This window comes from Molothrus aeneus, chromosome 5, assembly GCF_037042795.1.
Source record: "Molothrus aeneus isolate 106 chromosome 5, BPBGC_Maene_1.0, whole genome shotgun sequence".
NCBI classification, from domain to species: domain Eukaryota; kingdom Metazoa; phylum Chordata; class Aves; order Passeriformes; family Icteridae; genus Molothrus; species Molothrus aeneus.
In genome coordinates, this window is record NC_089650.1 from 70,516,742 (window position 1) to 70,526,875 (window position 10,134).

At 52.4% G+C, this 10,134-nt stretch overlaps 1 protein-coding gene across 1 annotated transcript; it reads left to right on the forward strand.

Annotated features, from left to right (window-relative positions):
- The first annotated feature begins 9,151 nt into the window (after nucleotides 1-9,151).
- Nucleotides 9,152-10,099, forward strand: LOC136556833 (olfactory receptor 5V1-like). Its single transcript, XM_066550232.1, has one exon. It carries the CDS (start codon nucleotides 9,152-9,154, stop codon nucleotides 10,097-10,099), a length of 948 nt encoding a protein of 315 aa, XP_066406329.1.
- The last annotated feature ends 35 nt before the right edge of the window (nucleotides 10,100-10,134 follow it).

A 10,134-nucleotide genomic window follows, 5' to 3' on the forward strand; every position in this document is an offset into this window, starting at 1 on the left:
GCCCCACCTGGGGGCTCTGCTGCTGTTCCGTATTTCCCTCTCTGCAGCTCATCTGTGTTGGAACCCTGGATGCTGAGAATTCCAGACCTTCTGTGCTGACATGCACTGGTCCCCAAGAGAACACAGCATTTGACCTGAGGCTGTGGAGAAGGCTTCCAAAATTGATTGATAGCACTTGTATTATGGGTGTGTAGCTGGTTAGAAGGGTGTAGTATCACAGGGTGGAAAACTTAGAGTTTAAGGTTTTAGAATATAGTAATATATGTAGAGCAAGATGAAGGTTTTAGCACAGTAGCTGGTCCTTCTTCACCTTCTTCCTTCTTCATGGGTTTGGGTGATTTTGTGTAATTGAACAGAAAAGTCTGCATTGCAGACTTTGAGTGATTAGTTATTGGGTTAAACATGAAAATAACGTAGGTGCCATTTCTTAATTGGATAGTTTAGCCTCAAAAGACCATGTACAGAAGATTGTTTGCCATTTTGTAGCTTGTTAGTAGAATGCTGTAGAACTCACCACTTGTAATAGACATAAGAAATAATAAACACTTGAGTCAGGACACAAAACACTGTCTTGAGTGCTTCAGTCCCCACCTTGACAGAGGCAGAAAAGAAGCCAAGCACCAGCAGATCTGCTCTTCTTACAACATCCTGTGTCCTGCTTTTCCCAGGTCCGGGGACAAGGAAAAATGGATACGATGGAAATAAAGACAAATTTACCGCTTCGGTGCTGGCTGCACTTGTCTCCGCTAAAGCTGCATCTCACTGTGCAGAGCTACAGACAAGGGTGTTGTCGGTGGCCAGAGATTTTGTGGATTTGATCTTGCATCAGACTGTGGGTTCTCACATGGAAAAGAAAAGGAGCCTGGAAAGCAGCCAGAGAATCAAATCCCAGGCAAACAGAAGTAATGGTGTTCAGGGAAAGCTGTGCCAGAGAAGTCCAATCCATCCCCACACTGAAAGCTCCAGGGGATTAGCAAACAGTCATCTCAGATTTGGGGCGCACAACCCTGTTGGCCACAGTTTTCTCACAGAGCTGCTGTAGAAAGCAGGAGGAAGAAGGAGTGAGAGAAACACCAAACTGCAGAAAAAATCCTCATAGATTGGGACTGGTTTTTTCCTAGAACAGAAAATAAACACTCTCCTGTAGGAGCAACAGGGATAGGACAGTCGGGACAGACGGAGACAAGTGATCTCTGAAGCCAGGGCTTGGAAATTGGGGTTTATTGCACAGGGCCTGGGTGCAGGGGCCTGCTGGGAGCTGCCAGGCACAGCTCAGAGCAGGACTGAGAGAGGAGCCCCAAAGAGAGAGAGAGAGAGCAAGAGGAAAAGAGAGGCTAAAAGAGAACGAAGTTCCCATTACAATACAATAAATCTTCTTCTGTGCTGAATATTCTATTTTTCACTGACCAATCTAGTACAAGATACAAATCCTGTAGAATTTACATACAGCCTATAACAACCATTACATTACCATACTGTGTTACATTTTAAACCCTAAAAACTCCTCTTTGGGCCCCTTCTGCCAAGCTGTAGGGTCTGCTCTGACCCTTGGAGCTGTCTGCAAGCAGAGGGTGTTGTTTCATCAAAAGGGGATCACCTTCAGCTGGCCATGCCATCGTTTTCCAGTTGTTCAGTAACTGAGGGATCTCAAAGCTCGCTTTCATTTCAATCTTGCTTATAGTTCCATATTCTCAAAATCTTTTGCCAGGCAATCATATTTATAAGGCTTTCCTGTTTCATCTTCCCCAACACTCTCTCACCTCATGGCCCAGACAGGCCAAGCATGGGCTGGATCTGGACACTGACCAAATGTAACTTTGAGCTTGATGTGATGCCACAGACCAGGAAAACTCCACGACAGACCAGACTCCTGTCTACACAGCCAAGCCACCCACCTGGGCTCCTCCTCACCTGCGTCCAGACAGCCACATCTCTGTGATACCCTGCCCAAAGCCCTGGCAGGCTCCAGGAAGAACCAGTTGTCATCTCTCCATCAGATCCCGATCCCAATTATCAACATGTCCAGGACCTGATTGGCCCCTCCATTCACACATGACTATTGAGTACTTGTATTAGCCAGATTTCCTCATTAATGCTCCCCTGCCTTCTAAAACATTCCAGGTAAACAAAAGACAGTTCTGTATCTCCCATAGCACCTGGAGAAAGTTAAAAGCCATCAGTTATGCAAAGCAGCTACTGCTGCTGCTGGAGCTGAATATTTAAATTTAACATGGGGCTATGTTGATCCTTTCCAGAGAACAGATGTTTTATGGAAACACTTTAGAAATCCATCCCTCCCCTGAGTACAGGAGAGTTCTGGAAGCAATGGGAGGGATGAGTTTTGGTGACAGCACTGTTGGAGTGTCTGTGCAGTCCTGGAGCAGCTCCTGCATGCAGCAGCAGCCATGGTTCAGCATTTCCCAATCCCATCCCTGGGTACCTGCACAGGGACAACAGGCAGGCGAAGTTTAAACATTGGACAGAAGGAAAACACCAGAAAAACTATAGATGTGAGATTGTGGCAGCACCATCCATCACAAAATTAAGCTGAACCAGAATTCAGGTTATTGTTTTTATTATTTTGTGACACAAAGTTTGGAGGTCAGATAAAGCAACTGAAAATCTTTGTGACAGAGAATAATGAGCCTGAGGCAAGGCCCAGGTCTCTGGTTTCAGCTTGGTCTGTATCCACAGATCAGGGATGGGAAAGGGGCAGCAAGGAGAGAAAAATTAGATAAATTGTGTTAAATGAAACCCTTTGGAAGTTAAACATCAGAGGTGACTCAGCATAGGACCAAGAGGCACCAGAATGACTCAAACAAGTAATGTATGAGGTATGCAATGCTGTAGTAACTGCTCCTACCTACTGTGGGATATACCTGCTGTGGCTGGAGCAGAGCAAGAATTTGGGCAGGAGGTACAATCAGGATTGCAAATTGTCCTGGAATCTTAACATTTTATTTTTTGTTGCAAAAACAGATGCTTTCAAAATGCTTCCTGTCACCCAAATATTTCCCAGAGCCTGTCAAAGCACTGGCCAATTACTTACTGTTTTCTCTTTTTGTTTTACTTCAGCAGTTCCAGGCGTGTGTCCTGTGCACAGACATTTCAAGGTGGTAGCTCTGTGCCGCCTGGGCCCTTCTCGCTCCAAGTGCCTCTGGGATGTGACTGATTCCAGCAGCTGTGGATTAAGTGGCTGCCTTGAACCTTTACCAGCCCAGAACTTTTAACAGCCCGCTGTGGGCCTTGTTTGCACACCGACAAACATGCAGGTGAGCAGGTGGAGTGCTCTGGGCTTTTGTAATTGGCACTGGAGCTCCTGTTCCCAGACAGGAGGCTGTGGGGAATGGGACCAAGCAGGCAGACTGGGAGCACAGGAACCTGTCTCTCCAACTTCAGCCTCCTGGTAAAAGTGCACTAATTGGCCTCAGAGCTGGTGCCCACACCTGGATGAGGAACCTGGGGCTAGCCCTGTGCAGCTGGGGACAGAGCAGTGGGAAGAAGGGGACAGGCAGCAGGTGCCACCACGGCCCAGAAGGACCAGAGCAACCAAAAGTGCTGATCAGTGATGACAGAAGAGACTTTCCTTGGTGCTTTCAGAGCACAAGTCGGCCAGGAAGAGCCAGTGGCCCCAGGGCTGCTGCTGTGACCACACTTTGCATGTCCAGGCCCCTGCAGGTGTTGGACCTCCCCTGGGTAAGAGGCACTCACTTCGTGTTTGTGAGTGCAGTTTTGGGCTCCTGCAAACATCAGCACTCTGCAAACACCTGCAGTTCCGCTCAGCTTTGGCCAGTTTATGGTTAGACCATAAAACTGCAACCCTTCTTTCCAAGTCTTCTTAAACACAAGTGTAAATTACACTGGACAAGAGCTTGGAACAGTACAATTTTCCTCAGACAAAAATCTCCTTGTCAAGTGTTGGGAGAGGAGTCTGGCAGGAATCTACGACCTCTCCCACAAGATGTGGGGTGAGGCTGTTGTCCTGTCTTGGATAGGCCAAAGTGGAAATGCCAAATTTAGCATATTCTTATTCCTTGTCTGGTTCCAGTACCAGGTGACCCTGACAATTTAGCTAAAATAATTTGAAAAATCCTGAAGGAAGTGCTTTTCCTGAGGAAATCATTGGGAGAAACCCCTGAAATATTATTATTGGAAAACCTGCTGAGAGTTTGATTCCAGCATCAGACTTGTGCTGGGCAGGGACTGCTGGTCCAAGCCGTGCTTTGAGCAGGCCCTTGCAGCAGAGGTGGCTCATCTGTGGCCAGGTGAGTGCTGAGAATCTCCAAGGTCAGAGTCCAGGGCCTCTCAGGGCCTTGATCCAGTGTTCCAAGGTTTTTTCCCTGAGGTCCAGTGAGGATGTCTCCTGTTCCAGCTTGTGCAAGTTGCTTCTCTGGTCACCATGCAGCTGTGAGCAGAGTCTGTACCCATCACCTCTCCCAATGACATGAGGCAACTGCAGACTGTGGTCAGGGCCCCCTTTTCCTCACTCCCAAAACAGTGGGACATGAGAAAATCCTACAGAAGAGTGTCCATGGAGAGCACTTTAAAAAGTGGTGCTAGAATCACAGACTCTCAGATTGATTTGGGTTGAGAGGGACCTTAAAGCTCATCCAGTTCCACCCCCTGGCTGGGGCAGGGACATCTTCCACTAGACCAGGTCACTTCAAGCCATGTTCAGCCTGGTCTTGGACACTTCAGGGATGTGGAAGCTGAACTGGAGAAGAAAAGGGGAACACAAAAGCACAAGCTCTATGTTGTATGAAATCTGCTGGAACTGCTGTCTGGGTGACTCCTGCAGGACAGGACAGTTTTAGTGCCCTCATAACTGCATCTGACACAACCACAACCACTGAGGGGAAAAACTTGAGCATGAAGCTCTTGCAGCCTCAGGGAGAATCGTGGCCATCAACAACCCCCTGAGCTCCCGAGCCAGGTGTGGCTGCAGGGATCCTGGGCAGAGGCTGCCGGGGCAGCAGCAGCAGGGTGAGCAGGGATGAGGGCAGGAGGGCTCTCAGAGGGATGTGTCAGAGCAGCAGCAGTGTCAGGGAAAGCACCTGCCAGGCCACCGGGTTCAGAGGGTGTGAAGAGGTCATGCTCTATCTAGAGGGCAGGGACAAGTGGAATGTCACCAGGATCCCTCTTCGCACATGCCCTGTGGAACATCCTACTCAGTTGTAGGAAAGAGGTGACAGAGTGCTCTCCTGTCAGGGTTGTGGGTGACACAAGTCAGGGGGACCAGTGCTCCAGGGCAGGGCCAGAAGGACTTGGACAGGCTGGGAAATGGAGCTAGAAGGAGCTGGTAAAATTCAACAAAGACAAATGCCAGGTCCTACATCCAGCACTCCCTGAAAAAAAACCACACCACCCTCTCAGGAGATGGTGAGGACCCCCCAAACAGGCTGGGGATGAAGCCCCACCATGAGAGCAGGGGCTGGAAGTGCTGAGTGGACTCTGCCCACAGGAGGAATGGCTTTGGGGACACCAAGGAGCCATTTGTCTGCCAGTCCCTATGGGGAGGTTATCCCAAAACTGGTGCCACACTCACTGCAGGGGCACATGGAGGGAGGAGGAGGGGCGGCAGGCAAAATCCAGACAAAATCCACCACTTTCTTGTCCCCATCCTCAAGGGAAGCATTTGTGCCCATGTGGAGACCAGAACCAGCTGAGATACAAGCAATGGTGATTTCTGCTGGAGAAAGAATTCTTGAGCAGGAAGGTGCATCCCTCAAAACAGCCAAGGAAACAGGAGTGGGAGAAGCTATTGGTGCTACAACAGTGCCCTTGGCTTTGGGAGATATGACACATGCTTGGAGAAGATAAGTTAGGAGTCTGATTTTCAGAAGTGACAAGTATTTATAGGCTCTGGGCCCAATTCTGAAGGCTGCACCTCCAATTTGAGGTATTTGGTTTAAAAAAAAATCTCCCTTAACATTTCACAAGTTCACAGAGATTTGATTTACTGCTGGACACCACTGGCCAGGTTTGATATCCATCAGGAGACCAGAGGGGCACGCAAACATGATATTTATTATCCTAAAGGCTGTTCTGAAGACGTGGACTACCAGAACTGAAGTTTCTGGCATCCAGGGAGATTTCAGTATATTTTAATATTTGTGCCAAGTATTAGTGGTCTCAGAAAAGTCCCTTTTCAAATATCAAAGTGGGAGGGGGTTTCTGCAAGTGCTGCCAGGATGTACCTTCCCTAAAACCTTGGGAAAGTGACCAGGCTGTATTGGAAAGCCATGGCACCAAGTTTCTGTGTGAAACAAGGAAATGCTCGTCACTGCCACAAGCAAAAGGTGTAATTTTGTAAACTCAAAGCAAATGAGTGAAAAAGTCCCATTACCGTGGCCCCTCTGCCCTGCCAGCTCAGCTGCCCTGGCTGAGAGCTGCTCGAGAAAGGCAGAGCCCAGAGTCACTGTTCCATGTACACACAGGACACAGATCTACAGCTACACACACACACACACACACACGGGGCCATAGCCACAGCTGCTCTTTTTTTACACTTGCTGCTTATCTTTTTCAGCCCCAGACACTCTCTGACCTGCATTTCCCCTCACTGAGGCTGCCACTCCCTTGGTATCTATGCTGGATTTCCACACAGGGTGTTCATCCCCATCTGGGGCTGTAGCCTACACTTTCCCTACTTCCCAGAAGATGTTACTGTTCATCCTCTCATCTCTTGACATTCCAGACCCAGAGTTTATGCTTGGACCATCTCCTACTGCCCCACCATCGGGAGCAGAAGCTGCAAGGACACCATAGTGCTTCCCTGCTGCAGAAACATCCCAGAGCTCTCTTGACCTCCAGATTCACTCCCTGCAGCAGCCCTCGTTTCCTGGGGGTCCCACTTTACATTTCCCTGGCAATACATGGTGAACTCCAGCTGAAATCACTCCTTTTTCAGGAATAGCTCCAGGCTCTGAGCAGACAGTGCTCACTCAGCCATCTCACTGAGCTGGAGCCATTTCACTGCTGAGCCCTTCAGACACACTGGGCACTGCTTGGTGCCTTCTGTGTTCAGCCAGTGCCACTGCTAGGACTCTGTCCCTCCTGTCCAAGTCCTCTCCTGGCCTCTGGACCACATCACCTCCCCCAGAGAGCTGTGCCTTGGGCTGGGTGGGCACGGTTAGCACAGGTAGTGAGAGCACAGGGAGCGTGGGTGTTGTGCAGTCACCTCTGCTGCCAGCTTGGCCAAAGGCCAGCCCCCATCACTGCTCCTCTCTGCTGACAGAGTGGCGGGTGCAGGCACCTCACAGTCCTGCAACAGGTAAGATGGGGCTGTAGGAAGGACTGGGCACCCAGGAGCTGCAGCTCCCAGCTCCTCCAGCAGCCTCCCCCCGTGCCCAGGTGCTGAAGAGCTGCAAGGCTGGAGCAAGAGTCCAGCACTGCTCGGCACCTGGCACAGCCCAGGGCAAGGCTGGAGTCAGCATGGGCGCTGTGTCCCGTGGGCTCAGATCCCACTGCTGCAGGCTGCTGGGTGCTGCTCCTCGCTCCTGTCCCTGAGCAGGAGCCACCTCTGGAAGCCTCTCCCCAGGGTCCCCTCAGGGTTAAAAGCTTCTGCTGCGCTTACAGCACTGAGGACACACACACAGGCTTCTCCTCATGCAGGAAAGACAAACCAGCAGCACCCGGGCCATGGCTGCCACATGGAACATAGGACAGCACCTGGGGACAGCTTCCTAAGGACTAGGTGCCATCCAGTCTCTGCTCTTGGCTGTGGAGGTGAGGAGGGGTGAGAGGGCAGGGCTTCACCAGGACATGCACTGCTGGGGGGAACCTGGTGCTGGCCCCCAGGGCTCTGGGTGGTCTAGGCAGGCTGTGGCTGCTGCTCTGCCTCCAATAGAGGCATCCAGTCCTTTCCAAGAGAAATGAATCCTGTGTTGTTATCTGCTCCCTCAGTTCTGCTGTGCCCTTGCACTGGGCCATGGCTGTGCCCAAGGCTCAGGACCCCACCTCCCAGGGCTGAGTGCTCCAGGCTGCCTGCTCTGCTCATCTGAGTGAGGACAGATGTAGTGGCTTGGTGAGGAGAACCACATCCTCCTGCAGAGGTGTAGTGGCTTGGTGAGGAGAACCATATCCTCCTGCAGAGCAGCTTCCCTGCGTGGGTACGGAGCACAGATGTGCTCCTGCACCAGCAGAGCTGGTTCTCTGGCTGGCTCACATGGCACTGTCACAAAGGTCTCTCCCATCTCTGGAGGGAAGGACAGGAACCTGCCTGGCACTGGTGGCATCCGTGTTCCCTCTCTGCTCCCCATCCAGCCTTTCTGGCCTTGTCTTTTTTTGGTCTTTGCTCACTGCATTTGCCCACTGAAGGACCTTGGCCCCATCCATGGACTCCATGGCAGGGGCAGGGTGGGCAGCAGCAGCCCTGGCTGAAGTTCTGAACCAGAAATGCTTCCTCAGGCCTCCTCCATCTCTTGGACATGGTGATCACAGCTCCATGTGATAGTGAGCAAACTCCTTGTGTCAGGGTGAAAATTGAAATAGCATGATGGAAAAAAGGTGGGGAGTTCCAGGCCAGGAGATCCCTGCTGGCTTAAATTTTCCTGTGGCTCAACATACTCCATGTGATGAGTTGCTCTTTGTTGGAACCTGTACTTTTGTAAGTGGAACCCCTGCTTTGTGAGAGCTGGTTATTACAGAGCAGGAAACAGGATAAAGAAAAAATAATTTAACTGGTGCAGGGTGATGCCATATCCCTGGCCCAGGGCTGGGGAAGAGCAAGCTCAGTGACAGCATCTAGAGAATGCTGTAACCTGACCAGGGGCAGGGAAACATCTACTCAGAATAAATACATCCAGGAGGGGGAGAGACACCTGCTTGGAATCGTCATCAGGACGAGGGGCTGGGTAGGCAAAGAACTCCAAGAGGTGTGGGTGGATGCCCCCCGCTCTTGGGTTTTTCTGTGTGCTTCTTCTGCAGTCAGGTACCCGACCCGGGACGGCAGCTCTTTGGACTCCAAAATCCCAGCGTCTGTGCAATCTGAACTCAGGAAACTTTCACCCACCAGGGACATGGGATCAGAGCTGTACCATTAGGGACCCCCTTGCCTCACGGGGGGCTGTGCTCTAGTCCCTGGCTCACAGTCGGGGAGAGAGCCTCCTCAGGGCTCCCTTCTGCCCAAAGCCTGACCCAGCTTGCCCCCATGGCAGGTACGAACCAGACACAGGTGACGGAGTTTGTGCTCCTGGGCTTTTCCCACGGCCGGCCCTTCCTCTTTGCTCTTTTCCTGGCCATTTACCTGGCCACGCTGCTGGGCAACTCTGCAATACTCTCCCTCGTCTCCCTGGATCCCCACCTCCACAGCCCCATGTACTTCTTCCTTGGTCACCTGTCCTGCCTGGACCTTTGCTACTCCTCAGTGACGGTGCCCAAGATCCTGGCGAACACTTTGCGCCCGCGGGCCACCATCTCCTACGGGGGGTGCCTGGTGCAGATGTTCCTGCTGATGTGGTGCGCGGGGGCTGAGTGCGCGCTGCTGGCCCTCATGGCCTACGACCGCTTCGCCGCCGTGCACCAGCCCCTGCGCTACTGCCAGGCCCTGCGCCGCAGCACCTGTGCCATCGCCGCCGGCGGCTGCTGGCTCTGGGGGCTGCTGGACTCGGCCGTGCACACGCTGCTGGCGGCCCGGCTCTCCTTCTGCGGGGCTGCCCGGCTCCAGCACATCTTCTGCGACGTGCCGCCACTGCTGGGGGCTGCCTGCAGCGACACCCGCCCCAACCAGCTGGCCCTCCACATCTCCAGCATCTTCGTGGGACTCAGTCCCTTCCTGCTCGTCGTCATCTCCTACCTTTGCATCCTGGCCACCGTCCTTGGGATGCCGCTGGCCACCAGCCGGCGCAAGGCCTTCTCCACCTGCTCCGCACACCTGATCGTGGTCACCCTGTACTTCGTGGCAGCCAACCTGAACTACAACCGGCCCAGCTCGAGCTACTCCCCGGCAGCCAACACGCTGGTCTCTGTGCTGTACTGCATCATCATCCCCATGCTGAACCCCCTCGTCTACAGCCTCCGCAACCGGGAGGTGTGGGGGGCCCTGCAGAAGGCCATGCGGCTGGGTGCCACACCAGGCTCCCCAGGCAGCAACGCCTGAGCAGTGCCAGGGCTGCCACAGGCTGCCAACACTGC